Source organism: Salmo salar, unplaced genomic scaffold (genome assembly GCF_905237065.1).
Source record: "Salmo salar unplaced genomic scaffold, Ssal_v3.1, whole genome shotgun sequence".
Taxonomy (NCBI): domain Eukaryota; kingdom Metazoa; phylum Chordata; class Actinopteri; order Salmoniformes; family Salmonidae; genus Salmo; species Salmo salar.
The window spans coordinates 79,501-100,000 of record NW_025547990.1 but is presented as its reverse complement, the minus strand read 5'-3'; the positions used below and the strand labels follow the sequence as shown (position 1 = coordinate 100,000).

The 20,500-nt window shown below is 43.0% G+C and overlaps 1 protein-coding gene across 17 annotated transcripts in view; it reads left to right on the top strand.

The window, feature by feature from the left end:
- Nucleotides 1–7,844, top strand: part of LOC106599065 (flagellar attachment zone protein 1) — a 112,896-nt gene extending 105,052 nt beyond the window's left edge. For 3 of the 17 annotated variants that reach the window (XM_045711820.1, XM_045711822.1, XM_045711812.1), the window contains 3 exons: nucleotides 5,457–5,477; nucleotides 5,691–5,765; nucleotides 7,247–7,839. In XM_045711820.1, coding sequence (XP_045567776.1) covers nucleotides 5,457–5,477; nucleotides 5,691–5,765; nucleotides 7,247–7,695 — 545 coding nt within the window. In that variant the 3' untranslated portion in view covers nucleotides 7,696–7,839. Of the gene's footprint in view, nucleotides 1–5,456; nucleotides 5,478–5,690; nucleotides 5,766–7,246 lie in introns of all 17 variants that reach the window. The other 14 variants (XM_045711808.1, XM_045711809.1, XM_045711816.1 and 11 more) reach the window with 11 other exon arrangements.
- Nucleotides 7,845–20,500: the final 12,656 nt, after the last annotated feature.

The window sequence follows — 20,500 nt, the reverse complement described above, 5'->3', positions numbered from 1 at the left end:
CAGAGAACTGGAAGGAGAGGCGACCAAAGGAGGAATTGCTTTGGGGGTGACCAGTGAGATATACCTGCTGGAGCGCGTGCTACGAGTGGGTGCTGCTATGGTGATCAGTGAGCTGAGATAAGGCGGGGCTTTACCTAGAAGAGACTTGTAGATAACCTGAAGCTAGTAGGTTTGGCGACGAGTATGAAGCGAGGGCCAACCAACGAGAGTGTACAGGTCGCAGTGGTGGGTAGTGTATGGGGCTTTGGTGACAAAATGGATGGCACTGTGATAGACTGCATCCAGTTTGTTGAGTAGAGTGTTGGAGGAGATTTTATAGGTGACATCGCCGAAGTCGAAGAACGGTAGGATGGTCAGTTTTACGAGGGTATGAAGGATGCTTTGTTGCGAAATAGGAAGCCGATTCTAGATTTAATTTTGGATTGTAGAAGCTTAATGTGAGTCTGGAAGGAGAGTTTACAGTCTAACCAGACACCTAGGTATTTTTAGTTGTCCACGTATTCTAAGTCAGAGCCGTCCAGAGTAGTGATGCTGGACGGGCGAGCAGGTGCGGGCAGTGATCGATTGAATAGCATGCATTTAGTTTTACTTGCATTTAAGAGCAGTTGGAGGCCACGTAAGGAGAGTTGTATGGCATTGAAGCTTGTCTGGAGGTTAGTTAACACAGTGTCCAAAGAGGGGCCAGTGTCCGAAGAGGGGCCAGAAGTATACAGAATGGTGTCGTCTGTGTAGAGGTGGATCAGAGAATCACCAGCAGCAAGAGCAACATCATTGATGTATACAGAGAAGAGAGTCGGCCCGAGAATTCAACCCTGTGGCACCCCCATAGAGACTGCCAGAGGTCCGGACAACAGGCCCTCCGATTTGACACACTGAACTCTATCAGAGAAGTAGTTGGTGAACCAGGCGAGGCAATCATTTGAGAAACCAAGGCTGTCGAGTCTGCCAATAAGAATGTGGTGATTGACAGAGTCGAAAGCCTTGGCCAGGTCGACGAATACGGCTGCACAGTACTGTCTCTTATCGATGGCGGTTATGATGTCGTTTAGGACCTTGAGCGTGGCTGAGGTGCACCCATGACCAGCTCTGAACCAGATTGCATAGCGGAGAAGGTACGGTGGGATTCGAAATGGTCGGTAATCTGTTTGTTGACTTGGCTTTCGAAGACGGTAGAAAGACAGGGTAGGATAGATATAGGTCTGTAGCAGTTTGGGTCTAGAGTGTCACCTTGTCATTTGTAGGGGTCCAGATTTTGCAGCTCTTTCAGAACATCCGCTATCTGGATTTGGGTGAAGGAGAAATGGTGGGGGCTTTGGCGGGTTGCTGTGGAGGGTGCCGGGCAGTTGACCGGGGTTGGGGTAGCCAGGTGGAAAGCATGGCCAGCCGTAGAGATGCTTATTGAAATTCTCAATTATAGTGGATTTATCGGTTGTAACAGTGTTTCCTAGCCTCAGTGCAGTGGGCAGCTGGGAGGAGGGGCTCTTATTCTCCATGGACTTTACAGTGTCCCAGAACGTTTTTGAATTAGTACTACAGGATGCAAATCTCTGTTTGAAAAAGCTAGCCTTAGCTTTTCTAACTGCCTGTGTATATTTGTTCCTAACTTCCCTGAAAAGTTGCATGTCACGGGGGCTATTCGATGCTAATGCAGAACGCCACAGGATGTTTTTGTGCTGGTCAAGGGCAGACAGGTCTGGAGTGAACCAAGGACTATATCTATTCCTAGTTCTACATTTTTTGAATGGGGCATGCTTATTTAAGATGGTGAGGAAGGCACTTTTAAAGAATAGCCAGGCATCCTCTACTGACAGGATGAGGTCAATGTCCTTACAGGATACCCCGGCCAGGTCGATTAGAAAGGCCTGCTCGCAGAAGTGTTTTAGGGAGCGTTTGACAGTGATGAGGGGTGGTTGTTTGGTCGCAGACCCATTACGGATGCAGACAATGAGGCAGTGATCGCTGAGATCTTGATTGAAAATGGCAGAGGTGTATTTAGAGGGCAAGTTGGTCAGGATGATATCTAAGAGGGTGCCCATGGTTACAGATTTAGGGTTGTACCTGGTAGGTTCCTTAATAATTTGTGTGAGATTGAGGGCATCTAGCTTAGATTGTAGGATGGCCGGGGTGTTAAGCATGTCCCAGTTTAGGTCACCTAGTAGCACATGCTCAGAAGATAGATGGGGGGCAATCAATTCACATATGGTGTCGAGGGCACAGCTGGGGGCAGAGGGTGGTCTATAGCAAGCGGCAACTTGTTTCTGGAAAGGTGAATTTTTTTGAAGTAGAAGCTCGAATTGTTTGGGTACAGACTTGGATAGTAATACAGAACTCTGCAGGTTATTTTTGCAGTAGATTGCAACTCCGCCCACTTTGGCAGTTCTATCTTGTCGGAAAATGTTGTAGTGTCATGAGTATTTCTAGTTCCAATGATATTAACTCAACACTCACTATAAGCTTTGACCAATTCCCCAGAGGTGGAAAGGCCCTGGTTAATAGAAGAATTTGACAAAGTCCCAGAATTCTGCAAAAGGTTAGTTAGGGATGGAGATGCCAGGGTTTTTGGTGGTTTTCCTATGCCAGGATTCAGACACGGCTAAGACATCCGGGTTGGCAGAGTGTGCTAAAGCAGTGAATAAAACAAACTTAGGGAGGAGGCTTCTAATGTTAACATGCATGAAACCAAGGCTTTTACGGTTACAGAAGTCAACAAATGAGAGCGCCTGGGGAATGGGAGTGGAGCTAGGCACTGCAGGTCCTGGATTAACCTCCACATCACCAGAGGAACAGAGGAGGAGTAGGATAAGGGTACGGCTAAAGGTTATAAGAACTGGCCGTCTAGCACGTTCGGAATAGAGAGTAAAAGGAGCAGGTTTCCGGGCACGATAGCATAGATTCAATGCATAATGTACAGACAAAGGTAAGGTAGGATGTGAGTACATTGGAGGTAAACCTAGGCATTGAGTAATGATGAGAGAGATGTAGTCTCTAGAGACGTTTAAACCAGGTGATGTCATCGCATATATAGGAGGTGGAACAACATGGTTGGTTAAGGCATATTGAGCAGGGCTAGAGGCTCTACAGTGAAATAAGACAGTAATCACTAACCAGGACAGTAATGGACGAGGCATATTGATATTAGAGAGAGGCATGCGTAGCCAAGTGAACATATGGGTCCAGTGAGTGGTTGGGCTGGCTGGGGACATGGAGATTCAGACAGTTAGCAGGCCGGTGCTAACAAGCTAGCAGATAGTGGGCCGGGGCAAGCAAGCTAGCAGTTAGCAGACCGGGGCAAGCAAGCTAGCAGTTAGCAGACCGGGGCAAGCAAGCTAGCAGAAGGGCCTTTGGGGACGTCGCGATGGAGGTAAGTCTGTTTTTTGCCTCTTTGACGTCAATAGACCAGTCGTGGATTAGTAGGGTTCCAAGTAGCTCTAGGTAGCTAGCAGGCAGCGGTTAGCAGAATGGGCCTAAAAATAGGTCCATTATGCTCTGGTTTGAGTCATGTTGTACGAACTGGCGAGAGCTTTCCGAGCTAAAGGTTAGCTGATGACCGCTAGCAGTGGTTTGCTGACTGATAGCTGGTAGCTGGTAGCTGGTAAGGCCATTCTACTGACAAGGTTTGTCTGTGGAGATTGCATGGCTGTGTGCTTGATTTTATACACCTGTCAGCAACGGGTGTGGCTGAAATAACCAAATACACTAATTTGAAGGGGTGTCCACATACTTTTGTATATATAGTGTAGTTAACCAGTGTAATATATAGTGTAGTTAATCAGTGTAATATATAGTGTAGTTAATCAGTGTAATATATAGTGTAATATATAGTGTAGTTAATCAGTGTAATATATAGTGTAGTTAATATATAGTGTAGTTAACCAGTGTAATATATAGTGTAGTTAACCAGTGTAATATATAGTGTAATATATAGTGTAGTTAATATATAGTGTAGTTAACCAGTGTAATATATAGTGTAGTTAATCAGTGTAATATATAGTGTAGTTAACCACTGTAATATATAGTGTAGTTAACCAGTGTAATATATAGTGTAGTTAATCAGTGTAATATATAGTGTAGTTAATCAGTGTAATATATAGTGTAGTTAACCAGTGTAATATATAGTGTAGTTAATCAGTGTAATATATAGTGTAGTTAATCAGTGTAATATATAGTGTAGTTAACCACTGTAATATATAGTGTATATATTTATTAAGGCAAACGTTTTCACTTACATCAATGAAATACATTAGCTGGCTTCAGTTGAGGGATTCCAGATCCGAGGTAAATAGAAATACTTTAGGAAAACAGATCCACCCCACAGGCTGGTTGCAGGAGAGTATTTAGATGTTGAGGTTTAGGAAAATATTTTTAAAAAGATATGCGAAGAAAAAGATATAAAAAGATAATTACAAGGGACACGACAGGACAAAGACGTCTGACTGCCATCTTGGATTATCAACTTGACTGGCCTGCACAGAGCCCTGACCTCAACCCCATCGAACACCTTTGGAATGAATTGGAACGCCGACTGCGAGCAAGGCCTAATCTCCCAGCATCAATCGATCAATCAAATGTATTTATGAAGCCCTTTTTACATCAGCTGATATCTCAAAGTGCTGTACAGAAACCCAGCCTAAAACCCCAAACAGCAAGCAATGCAGGTGTAGAAGTACGGTGGCTAGGAAAAACTCCATAGAATGGCCAGAACCTAGGAAGAAACCTAGAGAGGAACCAGGCTATGAGGGGTGGCCAGTCCTCTTCTGGCTGTGCCGGGTGGAGATTATAACAGAACATGGCCAAGATGTTCAAATGTTCATAGATGACCAACAGGGTCAAATAATAATAATCACAGTGGTTGTCGAGGGTGCAACAGGTCAGCACCTCAGGAGTAAATGTCAGTTGGCTTTTCATAGCTGATCATTCAGAGTATCTCTACCGCTCCTGCTGTCTCTAGAGAGTTGAAACCAGCAGGTCTGGGACCGGGAGCATGTCCGGTGAACAGATCAGGGTTCCATAGCCGCAGGCAGAACAGTTGAAACTGGAGCAGCAGCACAACCAGGTGGACTGGGGAGAGCAAGGAGTCATCAGGCCAGATTGTCCTGAGGCATGGTCCTAGGGCTCAGGTCCTCTGAGAGAAGAGAGAGAGGGAGACCTCACTAATGCTCTTGTGGCTGAATGGAAGCAAGTCCCCACAGCAATGTTCCATCATCTAGTGGAAAGCCTTCCCAGAATAGTGGAGGCTGTTATAGCAGCAAAGGGGGACCAACTCCATATTAATGCCCATGATTTTGGAATTAAATGTTCAATGAGCAGGTGTCCACATACTTTTGGTCATGTAGTGTATCTACCTAATGTTAGATAATAGCAGGTGTCCACATACTTTTGGTCATGTAGTGTATACATCTCATGATTCAATGATTATTTAATTATCACTATCTCACTATCTTTATTTAATTTTACAGATGAACTCAAAGAAAAGCTGAGTAAGTAGTGTGTGTGTGTGTGTGTGTGTGTGTGTGTGTGTGTGTGTGTGTGTGTGTGTGTGTGTGTGTGTGTGTGTGTGTGTGTGTGTGTGTGTGTGTGTGTGTGTGTGTGTGTGTGTGTGTGTGTGTTCACATGCGTCTGTGTCTGCATTGTCATGTTTTTAAGGTTTGCTCACCAACATGTGGGTTCTGACTATCTGTTCTTGTCCTCAGGGAAAGCTGAAGAAACCAACCAATCCCTCTCCACCTCTCCAGGTGGTCAACAGAAAACACAGACTCCTTCCCAAAGTAATCAGTCTTTATGATTCTAATGTTTCCTAGAATTACTGGTCAGTTTATTATCTCTATCTGTCTCTCTCTCTGTCTGGTCAGTTTATTATCTCTATCTGTCTCTCTCTCTGTCTGGTCAGTTTATTATCTCTATCTGTCTCTCTCTCTGTCTGGTCAGTTTATTATCTCTATCTGTCTCTCTCTCTGTCTGGTCAGTTTATTATCTCTATCTGTCTCTCTCTCTGTCTGGTCAGTTTATTATCTCTATCTGTCTCTCTCTCTGTCTGGTCAGTTTATTATCTCTATCTGTCTCTCTCTCTCTCTGGTCAGTTTATTATCTCTATCTGTCTCTCTCTCTGTCTGGTCAGTTTATTATCTCTGTCTCTCTGTCTGGTCAGTTTATTATCTCTATCTGTCTCTCTCTCTCTGTCTGGTCAGTTTATTATCTCTATCTGTCTCTCTCTCTGTCTGGTCAGTTTATTATCTCTATCTGTCTCTCTCTCTGTCTGGTCAGTTTATTATCTCTATCTGTCTCTCTCTCTGTCTGGTCAGTTTATTATCTCTATCTGTCTCTCTCTCTCTGTCTGGTCAGTTTATTATCTCTATCTGTCTCTCTCTCTGTCTGGTCAGTTTATTATCTCTATCTGTCTCTCTCTGTCTGGTCAGTTTATTATCTCTATCTGTCTCTCTCTCTGTCTGGTCAGTTTATTATCTATATCTGTCTCTCTCTCTGTCTGGTCAGTTTATTATCTCTATCTGTCTCTCTCTCTGTCTGGTCAGTTTATTATCTCTATCTGTCTCTCTCTCTGTCTGGTCAGTTTATTATCTCTATCTGTCTCTCTCTCTGTCTGGTCAGTTTATTATCTCTATCTGTCTCTCTCTCTGTCTGGTCAGTTTATTATCTCTATCTGTCTCTCTCTCTGTCTGGTCAGTTTATTATCTCTCTCTCTCTGTCTGGTCAGTTTATTATCTCTATCTGTCTCTCTCTCTGTCTGGTCAGTTTATTATCTCTATCTGTCTCTCTCTCTGTCTGGTCAGTTTATTATCTCTATCTGTCTCTCTCTCTGTCTGGTCAGTTTATTATCTCTATCTGTCTCTCTCTGTCTGGTCAGTTTATTATCTCTATCTGTCTCTCTCTCTGTCTGGTCAGTTTATTATCTCTCTCTCTCTGTCTGGTCAGTTTATTATCTCTATCTGTCTCTCTCTCTGTCTGGTCAGTTTATTATCTCTATCTGTCTCTCTCTGTCTGGTCAGTTTATTATCTCTATCTGTCTCTCTCTCTGTCTGGTCAGTTTATTATCTCTCTCTCTCTGTCTGGTCAGTTTATTATCTCTATCTGTCTCTCTCTCTGTCTGGTCAGTTTATTATCTCTATCTGTCTCTCTCTCTGTCTGGTCAGTTTATTATCTCTATCTGTCTCTCTCTGTCTGGTCAGTTTATTATCTCTATCTGTCTCTCTCTCTGTCTGGTCAGTTTATTATCTCTCTCTGTCTTTAATAGAGTCTGAGGGGATTGAAGGGATGGAGATGGAGTCTTTACCAGGGAGGAAGTCTGGTCCTGGTCCAGGGAGGAAGTCTGCTCCTGAGATGGAGTCTTTACCAGGGAGGAAGTCTGCTCCTGAGATGGAGTCTTTACCAGGGAGGAAGTCTGCTCCTGAGATGGAGTCTTTACCAGGGAGGAAGTCTGCTCCTGAGATGAAGCCTTTACTGGCTGCTGGACCACAGAAGGAAGATCTGTATGATCTGGAGAGGGGAGGAAGAGATACTACAGAATTTAACTATAGAGAGACAATACCTTCAGGGAGGAAGTCTGGTCCAGAGAAGGAGATGGAGATGAAGCCTTTACTGGGTCCTGGACCACAGAAGGATGATCTGGATGAGCTGGAGAGGGAGGAAGAGTTACTACAGAATTTAACTATGTGCTATAGGGTTACTATAGAGAGACTATAACTATAGAGCTGAGTTACTATAGAGAGACTATAACTATAGAGCTGAGTTACTATAGAGAGACTATAACTATAGAGCTGAGTTACTATAGAGAGACTATAACTATAGAGCTGAGTTACTATAGAGAGACTATAACTATAGAGCTGAGTTACTATAGAGAGACTATAACTATAGAGCTGAGTTACTATAGAGAGACTATAACTATAGAGCTGAGTTACTATAGAGAGACTATAACTATAGAGCTGAGTTACTATAGAGAGACTATAACTATAGAGCTGAGTTACTATAGAGAGACTATAACTATAGAGCTGAGTTACTATAGAGAGACTATAACTATAGAGCTGAGTTACTATAGAGAGACTATAACTATAGAGCTGAGTTACTATAGAGAGTCTATAACTATAGAGCTGAGTTACTATAGAGAGACTATAACTATAGAGCTGAGTTACTATAGAGAGACTATAACTATAGAGCTGAGTTACTATAGAGAGACAGTAACTATAGAGCTGAGTTACTATAGAGAGACTATAACTATAGAGCTGAGTTACTATAGAGAGACTATAACTATAGAGCTGAGTTACTATAGAGAGACTATAACTATAGAGCTGAGTTACTATAGAGAGACTATAACTATAGAGCTGAGTTACTATAGAGAGACTATAACTATAGAGCTGAGTTACTATAGAGAGACTATAACTATAGAGCTGAGTTACTATAGAGAGACTATAACTATAGAGCTGAGTTACTATAGAGAGACTATAACTATAGAGCTGAGTTACTATAGAGAGACTATAACTATAGAGCTGAGTTACTATAGAGAGACTATAACTATAGAGCTGAGTTACTATAGAGAGACTATAACTATAGAGCTGAGTTACTATAGAGAGACTATAACTATAGAGCTGAGTTACTATAGAGAGACTATAACTATAGAGCTGAGTTACTATAGAGAGACTATAACTATAGAGAGACTATAACTATAGAGCTGAGTTACTATAGAGAGACTATAACTATAGAGCTGAGTTACTATAGAGAGACTATAACTATAGAGCTGAGTTACTATAGAGAGACTATAACTATAGAGCTGAGTTACTATAGAGAGACTATAACTATAGAGCTGAGTTACTATAGAGAGACTATAACTATAGAGAGACTATAACTATAGAGCTGAGTTACTATAGAGAGACTATAACTATAGAGCTGAGTTACTATAGAGAGACTATAACTATAGAGCTGAGTTACTATAGAGAGACTATAACTATAGAGCTGAGTTACTATAGAGAGACTATAACTATAGAGCTGAGTTACTATAGAGAGACTATAACTATAGAGCTGAGTTACTATAGAGAGACTATAACTATAGAGCTGAGTTACTATAGAGAGACTATAACTATAGAGCTGAGTTACTATAGAGAGACTATAACTATAGAGCTGAGTTACTATAGAGAGACTATAACTATAGAGCTGAGTTACTATAGAGAGACTATAACTATAGAGCTGAGTTACTATAGAGAGACTATAACTATAGAGCTGAGTTACTATAGAGAGACTATAACTATAGAGCTGAGTTACTATAGAGAGACTATAACTATAGAGCTGAGTTACTATAGAGAGACTATAACTATAGAGCTGAGTTACTATAGAGAGACTATAACTATAGAGCTGAGTTACTATAGAGAGACTATAACTATAGAGCTGAGTTACTATAGAGAGACTATAACTATAGAGCTGAGTTACTATAGAGAGACTATAACTATAGAGCTGAGTTACTATAGAGAGACTATAACTATAGAGCTGAGTTACTATAGAGAGACAGTAACTTTCTATAGAGACCTATCCCTCCTAACAAAGTTAGGAGGGATATAACTGAGTATATAACTGAGTGATATGAATCTTGGTGAGACAGAGTCCTCTGATCAACGTGTTGGTCACTACTCTATAATCCACTTCCAGTAGTTAGTTCTTTACTTTTTGAAGTTTTACTACCCATGTTTGTATTATGGGTTTATATCCATTTCCTGGTTATTCGATATATTGTTCCCCATAAACAATGTCTTTCTAATCCCCCTCAGGAATTGATAGTGTTGAATTGAATGGAACGATGGACTAAGGTCTCCTGTTAGAATCTGTTACAGACCCTCTTATGTCCAGTACCTGATAATCACAGGTATATCAACAGGACCACAGGAGGCTGGTGGCACCTTAATTAGGGAGGAGGGGCTCGTGGTAATGGCTGAAGAGGAATCAGTGGAATGGTATCAAATACATCAAACATGTGGTTTCCATGGTTTCCATGTTTGATGCCGTTCCATTGGCTCCGTTCCAGACGTTATAATGAGGCTCCTCCCCTCACCAGCCTCCTGTGAACAAGACTGATAAAACCATTTGTTGAAATGTTTATATTTCTGTTTTAGCTTCAACCTGTCAGCTTCTATTGTAGCTTCAACCTGTCAGCTTCTATTGTAGCTTCAACCTGTCAGCTTCTATTGTAGCTTCAACCTGTCAGCTTCTATTGTAGCTTCAACCTGTCAGCTTCTATTGTAGCTTCGACCTGTCAGCTTCTATTGTAGCTTCGACCTGTCAGCTTCTATTGTAGCTTCAACCTGTCAGCTTCTATTGTAGCTTCAACCTCTCAGCTTCTATTGTAGCTTCGACCTGTCAGCTTCTATTGTAGCTTCAACCTGTCAGCTTCTATTGTAGCTTCAACCTGTCAGCTTCTATTGTAGCTTTAACCTGTCAGCTTCTATTGTAGCTTCGACCTGTCAGCTTCTATTGTAGCTTCAACCTGTCAGCTTCTATTGTAGCTTCAACCTGTCAGCTTCTATTGTAGCTTCAACCTGTCAGCTTCTATTGTAGCTTCGACCTGTCAGCTTCTATTGTAGCTTCATTTTGTTATTGAAATGTTTCTATTTGATCTTCAACAAGACTGATAAAACCATTTGTTGAAATTTTTATATTTTATCTTCAACATGTCAAAGTGCCTGTTTTTATTTACTTACTTTTGTAAGTGTATTTTTATGCTCTACTTTTTTAGTATTCAGACTATACAGAGGGAAATTATTGACACACTTGTTAAAGATTAGCAATAATGACTATATTAAATTAAATAAAATACTGACCTATTGTGTGCTCAAAATAAATTGTAAATTATATTATTTTAAACTAATACAATTGTTTATTTTTCAAATAAATGTACATCCCTAAATCTTCAGAATCTTAACCTGTTGGGGATCGAGGGTAACCTAGTCCCTGTGACGGGATTGCTAGCAAGGCGGGAAATTCAAAACATCAAAAATCTAATAATTTCAATTTCTCAAACAATCAACTATTTTACACCATTTAAAAGATAAACATCTCCTTAATCGAACCACATTGTCCGATTTTCAAAGAGGCTTAACGGCGAAAGCATAAAGTTAGATTATGTTAGGAGAGTACATTGCCAAAAAAGTACACACAGCCATTTTCAATTCAAGGACAGGCGTCACCAAAAGCAGAAAACCAGCTAAAATTATGCACTAACCTTTGACAATCTTCATCAGATGACACTCCTAGGACATTATGTTACACAATACATGCTTTTTGTTCTATCAAGTTCATATTTATATCCAAAAACAGCATTTTACATTAGCATGTGACTAGCATGTGACTAGCATTCCCACCAAACACGTCCGGTGAATTTACTAAATTACTCATGATAAACGTTCACAAAAAACATAACAATTATTTTAAGAATTATAGATACAGAACTCCTTTATGCACTCGCTATGTCCGATTTTAAAATAGCTTTTCGGTGAAAGCACATTTTGCAATATTCTGAGTAGATAGCCCGGCCATCACAGGCTAGCTAATTTGACACCCACCAAGTGTGGTACTCACCAAACTCCGATTACTATTAGAAAAGTTTGAGAAAATGTGTTTTTGTATGAATATGGGACCAAATACTTTTGACTACTTTAATTATTAGAATCTTTAGGGGGGTCAATAATTTAGACCCCCTACCTTTTTGAGAAAATAAATATTACTTGTTAAACAAAATATTTTTCTCAGCTCAATTGTATAAAATAAAACAATTGACTCATGTTGTTGAGCAGATGATAGAGCTCAGTATTTAAATGATTTATTTTAGTCATAATTGCTCATATTTATCAAGGGTGTCAATAATTCCAGACCCACTGTATTTTATATACTGATGTATTTTATACAGTCATTATTATCTTTATCAAGGGTGTCAATAATTCCAGACCCACTGTATGTTATATACTGATGTATTTTATTCAGTCATTATTATCTTTATCAAGGGTGTCAATAATTCCAGACCCACTGTATGTTATATATTGATCATGTATATGCAGTTGAATGGTATTTTCCATGTATTGATGATTTCTTGTTTTAATAAACTAGGACATCGTTGTGTGAGAACGTGACTCCAGTGTAATATTTTAACATTATTGAATGTCAGTAGGTAGTGTTACCTTACTGTTTCCTTGGTGACCTGTGGTAGAGACAGGTATGGAGACAGGTCATCAGTCTGTTATATAGAGCTATGGAGACAGGTCATCAGTCTGTTATATAGAGCTATGTAGACAGGTCATCAGTCTGTTATATAGAGCTATGGAGACAGGTCATCAGTCTGTTATATAGAGCTATGGAGACAGGTCATCAGTCTGTTATATAGAGCTATGGAGACAGGTCATCAGTCTGTTATATAGAGCTATGAAGACAGGTCATCAGTCTGTTATATAGAGCTATGGAGACAGGTCATCAGTCTGTTATATAGAGCTATGAAGACAGGTCATCAGCCTGTTATATAGAGCTATGGAGACAGGTCATCAGTCTGTTATATAGAGCTATGGAGACAGGTCATCAGTCTGTTATATAGAGCTATGGAGACAGGTCATCAGTCTGTTATATAGAGCTATGGAGACAGGTCATCAGTCTGTTATATAGAGCTATGGAGACAGGTCATCAGTCTGTTATATAGAGCTATGGAGACAGGTCATCAGCCTGTTATATAGAGCTATGGAGACAGGTCATCAGCCTGTTATATAGAGCTATGGAGACAGGTCATCAGTCTGTTATATAGAGCTATGGAGACAGGTCATCAGTCTGTTATATAGAGCTATGGAGACAGGTCATCAGTCTGTTATATAGAGCTATGGAGACAGGTCATCAGTCTGTTATATAGAGCTATAGCGACAGGTCATCAGTCTGTTATATAGAGCTATGGAGACAGGTCATCAGTCTGTTATATAGAGCTATGTAGACAGGTCATCAGTCTGTTATATAGAGCTATGGAGACAGGTCATCAGTCTGTTATATAGAGCTATGGAGACAGGTCATCAGTCTGTTATATAGAGCTATGGAGACAGGTCATCAGTCTGTTATATAGAGCTATGAAGACAGGTCATCAGTCTGTTATATAGAGCTATGGAGACAGGTCATCAGTCTGTTATATAGAGCTATGAAGACAGGTCATCAGCCTGTTATATAGAGCTATGGAGACAGGTCATCAGTCTGTTATATAGAGCTATGGAGACAGGTCATCAGTCTGTTATATAGAGCTATGGAGACAGGTCATCAGTCTGTTATATAGAGCTATGGAGACAGGTCATCAGTCTGTTATATAGAGCTATGGAGACAGGTCATCAGTCTGTTATATAGAGCTATGGAGACAGGTCATCAGCCTGTTATATAGAGCTATGGAGACAGGTCATCAGCCTGTTATATAGAGCTATGGAGACAGGTCATCAGTCTGTTATATAGAGCTATGGAGACAGGTCATCAGTCTGTTATATAGAGCTATGGAGACAGGTCATCAGTCTGTTATATAGAGCTATGGAGACAGGTCATCAGTCTGTTATATAGAGCTATAGCGACAGGTCATCAGTCTGTTATATAGAGCTATGGAGACAGGTCATCAGTCTGTTATATAGAGCTATGGAGACAGGTCATCAGTCTGTTATATAGAGCTATGGAGACAGGTCATCAGTCTGTTATATAGAGCTATGGAGACAGGTCATCAGTCTGTTATATAGAGCTATGGAGACAGGTCATCAGTCTGTTATATAGAGCTATGAAGACATGTCATCAGTCTGTTATATAGAGCTATGGAGACAGGTCATCAGTCTGTTATATAGAGCTATGGAGACAGGTCATCAGTCTGTTATATAGAGCTATGGAGACAGGTCATCAGTCTGTTATATAGAGCTATGGAGACAGGTCATCAGTCTGTTATATAGAGCTATAGAGACAGGTCATCAGTCTGTTATATAGAGCTATGGAGACAGGTCATCAGTCTGTTATATAGAGCTATGGAGACAGGTCATCAGTCTGTTATATAGAGCTATGGAGACAGGTCATCAGTCTGTTATATAGAGCTATGAAGACAGGTCATCAGTCTGTTATATAGAGCTATGGAGACAGGTCATCAGTCTGTTATATAGAGCTATGGAGACAGGTCATCAGTCTGTTATATAGAGCTATGGAGACAGGTCATCAGCCTGTTATATAGAGCTATGGAGACAGGTCATCAGCCTGTTATATAGAGCTATGGAGACAGGTCATCAGTCTGTTATATAGAGCTATGGAGACAGGTCATCAGTCTGTTATATAGAGCTATGGAGACAGGTCATCAGTCTGTTATATAGAGCTATGGAGACAGGTCATCAGTCTGTTATATAGAGCTATGGAGACAGGTCATCAGTCTGTTATATAGAGCTATGGAGACAGGTCATCAGTCTGTTATATAGAGCTATGGAGACAGGTCATCAGTCTGTTATATAGAGCTATGGAGACAGGTCATCAGTCTGTTATATAGAGCTATGGAGACAGGTCATCAGTCTGTTATATAGAGCTATGGAGACAGGTCATCAGTCTGTTATATAGAGCTATGGAGACAGGTCATCAGTCTGTTATATAGAGCTATGGAGACAGGTCATCAGTCTGTTATATAGAGCTATGGAGACAGGTCATCAGTCTGTTATATAGAGCTATGGAGACAGGTCATCAGTCTGTTATATAGAGCTATGGAGACAGGTCATCAGTCTGTTATATAGAGCTATGGAGACAGGTCATCAGTCTGTTATATAGAGCTATGGAGACAGGTCATCAGTCTGTTATATAGAGCTATGGAGACAGGTCATCAGTCTGTTATATAGAGCTATGGAGACAGGTCATCAGTCTGTTATATAGAGCTATGGAGACAGGTCATCAGTCTGTTATATAGAGCTATGGAGACAGGTCATCAGTCTGTTATATAGAGCTATGGAGACAGGTCATCAGTCTGTTATATAGAGCTATGGAGACAGGTCATCAGTCTGTTATATAGAGCTATGGAGACAGGTCATCAGTCTGTTATATAGAGCTATGGAGACAGGTCATCAGTCTGTTATATAGAGCTATGGAGACAGGTCATCAGCCTGTTATATAGAGCTATGGAGACAGGTCATCAGTCTGTTATATAGAGCTATGGAGACAGGTCATCAGTCTGTTATATAGAGCTATGGAGACAGGTCATCAGTCTGTTATATAGAGGTATATATTTCATGTTTTTATGTTGTCCCTCAATTGAAGTACTTTTCGTGTACCAACTTCAGAAAATGTCTGATTTTCAAGGTATTACAGGAGTTGAATTTCAGAGTGCCGAGTTCATATACATTTCTGGATGGTGAGCTGGATGTAAACTTTATCGCTAATCAACTTCCTGTTTCAGAAGAGAAACTGCAGCAACAGCAGAAGATTAAGAGTTAAGACTGAAACCGACAGTTCAATAAGATGGCCAGACACGAGAGGGGGAAGTCTCAGAGACAGTTCAACAGGATGGCCAGACATGAGAGAGGGGAAGTCTCAGAGGCAATTCAACACTACTGGGCCTGCTGTTCCAAAGGGTCAGAACTTGTCGTTCCTCAGAAAATGCGAGACGACATTATGGAAACAATACACAAAGCACACGTGGGAATCGTAAAATGTAAGGAATGAGCAAAGGATGTTCTGTTCAGTCCAGGCATGGCTAAACAGATGGACGATGTTGTAGAAAAATGTGCAGTCTGCAACACACACAACAACAAGCAAAGAGAGAGACCCTCATGTCTAATCCAATCACAGAGAGAGACCCTCATGTCTAATCCAATCACAGAGAGAGACCCTCATGTCTAATCCAATCACAGAGAGAGACCCTCATGTCTAATCCAATCACAGAGAGAGACCCTCATGTCTAATCCAATCACAGAGAGAGACCCTCATGTCTAATCCAATCACAGAGAGAGACCCTCATGTCTAATCCAATCACAGAGAGAGACCCTCATGTCTAATCCAATCACAGAGAGAGACCCTCATGTCTAATCCAATCACAGAGAGAGACCCTCATGTCTAATCCAATCACAGAGAGAGACCCTCATGTCTAATCCAATCACAGAGAGACCCTCATGTCTAATCCAATCACAGAGAGAGACCCTCATGTCTAATCCAATCACAGAGAGACCCTCGTGTCTAATCCAATCACAGAGAGACCCTCATGTCTAATCCAATCACAGAGAGACCCTCATGTCTAATCCAATCACAGAGAGACCCTCATGTCTAATCCAATCACAGAGAGACCCTCATGTCTAATCCAATCACAGAGAGAGACCCTCATGTCTAATCCAATCACAGAGAGACCCTCGTGTCTAATCCAATCACAGAGAGACCCTCATGTCTAATCCAATCACAGAGAGACCCTCATGTCTAATCCAATCACAGAGAGAGTTTGGGCCAAAATTGGAGTGGACCTCTTTCTTCCATTACAATGACACAGAATCCTTACTATGTGTGGATTACTACTCAAAATACCCAGAAATCTCCAAGCTCAGTGGAACAACAAGTAAATACATTATTACAGCACTAAAGTCGATCTCAGCAACAGCGTTGTTTTGTGATCCGACAACGGAAGACAGCTGGTGAGTCAAGAAATGTCAGAGTCCTCTACCAGCTAGGAGTTCAAACACGTCAGGTGGAGCTCTAGATATCCGGCTGAGAGGACAGTTCAGACTGTGAAGAACCTGTTGAAAAAAGCACAAGACAGCAATGGAGATTCTTACACACCCCTGGATGGAATAGGTCTCACACCACTGGATGGAATAGGTCTCACACCTGGATGGAATAGGTCTCACACCGCTGGATGGAATAGGTCTCACACCACTGGATGGAATAGGTCTCACACCGCTGGATGGAATAGGTCTCACACCTGGATGGAATAGGTCTCACACCACTGGATGGAATAGGTCTCACACCTGGATGGAATAGGTCTCACACCTGGATGGAATAGGTCTCACACCACTGGATGGAATAGGTCTCACACCGCTGGATGGAATAGGTCTCACACCTGGATGGAATAGGTCTCACACCTGGATGGAATAGGTCTCACACCTGGATGGAATAGGTCTCACACCTGGATGGAATAGGTCTCACACCAGGATGGAATAGGTCTCACACCTGGATGGAATAGGTCTCACACCGCTGGATGGAATAGGTCTCACACCAGGATGGAATAGGTCTCACACCGCTGGATGGAATAGGTCTCACACCACTGGATGGAATAGGTCTCACACCGCTGGATGGAATAGGTCTCACACCGCTGGATGGAATAGGTCTCACACCTGGATGGAATAGGTCTCACACCTGGATGGAATAGGTCTCACACCGCTGGATGGAATAGGTCTCACACCTGGATGGAATAGGTCTCACACCTGGATGGAATAGGTCTCACACCGCTGGATGGAATAGGTCTCACACCTGGATGGAATAGGTCTCACACCACTGGATGGAATAGGTCTCACACCGCTGGATGGAATAGGTCTCACACCACTGGATGGAATAGGTCTCACACCTGGATGGAATAGGTCTCACACCGCTGGATGGAATAGGTCTCACACCTGGATGGAATAGGTCTCACACCACTGGATGGAATAGGTCTCACACCGCTGGATGGAATAGGTCTCACACCTGGATGGAATAGGTCTCACACCTGGATGGAATAGGTCTCACACCGCTGGATGGAATAGGTCTCACACCTGGATGGAATAGGTCTCACACCGCTGGATGGAATAGGTCTCACACCTGGATGGAATAGGTCTCACACCTGGATGGAATAGGTCTCACACCGCTGGATGGAATAGGTCTCACACCTGGATGGAATAGGTCTCACACCTGGATGGAATAGGTCTCACACCACTGGGTGGAATAGGTCTCACACCACTGGGTGGAATAGGTCTCACACCTGGATGGAATAGGTCTCACACCACTGGGTGGAATATGTCTCACACCACTGGGTGGAATAGGTCTCACACCACTGGGTGGAATAGGTCTCACACCTGGATGGAATAGGTCTCACACCTGGATGGAATAGGTCTCACACCACTGGGTGGAATAGGTCTCACACCACTGGGTGGAATAGGTCTCACACCACTGGATGGAATATGTCTCACACCACTGGGTGGAATAGGTCTCACACCACTGGATGGAATAGGTCTCACACCACTGGGTGGAATAGGTCTCACACCACTGGGTGGAATAGGTCTCACACCGCTGGATGGAATAGGTCTCACACCTGGATGGAATAGGTCTCACACCACTGGGTGGAATAGGTCTCACACCACTGGGTGGAATAGGTCTCACACCACTGGGTGGAATAGGTCTCACACCACTGGGTGGAATAGGTCTCACACCACTGGGTGGAATAGGTCTCACACCACTGGGTGGAATAGGTCTCACACCACTGGGTGGAATATGTCTCACACCACTGGGTGGAATAGGTCTCACACCACTGGGTGGAATAGGTCTCACACCTGGATGGAATAGGTCTCACACCACTGGGTGGAATAGGTCTCACACCACTGGATGGAATAGGTCTCACACCACTGGGTGGAATAGGTCTCACACCTGGATGGAATAGGTCTCACACCGCTGGATGGAATAGGTCTCACACCACTGGATGGAATAGGTCTCACACCTGGATGGAATAGGTCTCACACCTGGATGGAATAGGTCTCACACCACTGGATGGAATAGGTCTCACACCACTGGGTGGAATAGGTCTCACACCTGGATGGAATAGGTCTCACACCTGGATGGAATAGGTCTCACACCGCTGGATGGAATAGGTCTCACACCGCTGGATGGAATAGGTCTCACACCTGGATGGAATAGGTCTCACACCACTGGGTGGAATAGGTCTCACACCACTGGGTGGAATAGGTCTCACACCACTGGATGGAATATGTCTCACACCACTGGGTGGAATAGGTCTCACACCACTGGATGGAATAGGTCTCACACCACTGGGTGGAATAGGTCTCACACCACTGGGTGGAATAGGTCTCACACCGCTGGATGGAATAGGTCTCACACCTGGATGGAATAGGTCTCACACCACTGGGTGGAATAGGTCTCACACCACTGGGTGGAATAGGTCTCACACCACTGGGTGGAATAGGTCTCACACCACTGGGTGGAATATGTCTCACACCACTGGGTGGAATAGGTCTCACACCACTGGGTGGAATAGGTCTCACACCACTGGATGGAATAGGTCTCACACCTGGATGGAATAGGTCTCACACCACTGGGTGGAATAGGTCTCACACCGCTGGATGGAATAGGTCTCACACCTGGATGGAATAGGTCTCACACCACTGGGTGGAATAGGTCTCACACCACTGGGTGGAATAGGTCTCACACCACTGGGTGGAATAGGTCTCACACCACTGGGTGGAATATGTCTCACACCACTGGGTGGAATAGGTCTCACACCACTGGGTGGAATAGGTCTCACACCTGGATGGAATAGGTCTCACACCACTGGGTGGAATAGGTCTCACACCACTGGATGGAATAGGTCTCACACCACTGGATGGAATAGGTCTCACACCTGGATGGAATAGGTCTCACACCGCTGGATGGAATAGGTCTCACACCTGGATGGAATAGGTCTCACACCTGGATGGAATAGGTCTCACACCGCTGGATGGAATAGGTCTCACACCGCTGGATGGAATAGGTCTCACACCTGGATGGAATAGGTCTCACACCGCTGGATGGAATAGGTCTCACACCTGGATGGAATAGGTCTCACACCTGGATGGAATAGGTCTCACACCGCTGGATGGAATAGGTCTCACACCTGGATGGAATAGGTCTCACACCTGGATGGAATAGGTCTCACACCACTGGATGGAATAGGTCTCACACCTGGATGGAATAGGTCTCACACCTGGATGGAATAGGTCTCACACCACTGGGTGGAATAGGTCTCACACCACTGGGTGGAATAGGTCTCACACCTGGATGGAATAGGTCTCACACCACTGGGTGGAATATGTCTCACACCACTGGGTGGAATAGGTCTCACACCACTGGGTGGAATAGGTCTCACACCTGGATGGAATAGGTCTCACACCTGGATGGAATAGGTCTCACACCACTGGGTGGAATAGGTCTCACACCACTGGGTGGAATAGGTCTCACACCACTGGATGGAATATGTCTCACACCACTGGGTGGAATAGGTCTCACACCACTGGATGGAATAGGTCTCACACCACTGGGTGGAATAGGTCTCACACCACTGGGTGGAATAGGTCTCACACCGCTGGATGGAATAGGTCTCACACCTGGATGGAATAGGTCTCACACCACTGGGTGGAATAGGTCTCACACCACTGGGTGGAATAGGTCTCACACCACTGGGTGGAATAGGTCTCACACCACTGGGTGGAATATGTCTCACACCACTGGGTGGAATAGGTCTCACACCACTGGATGGAATAGGTCTCAC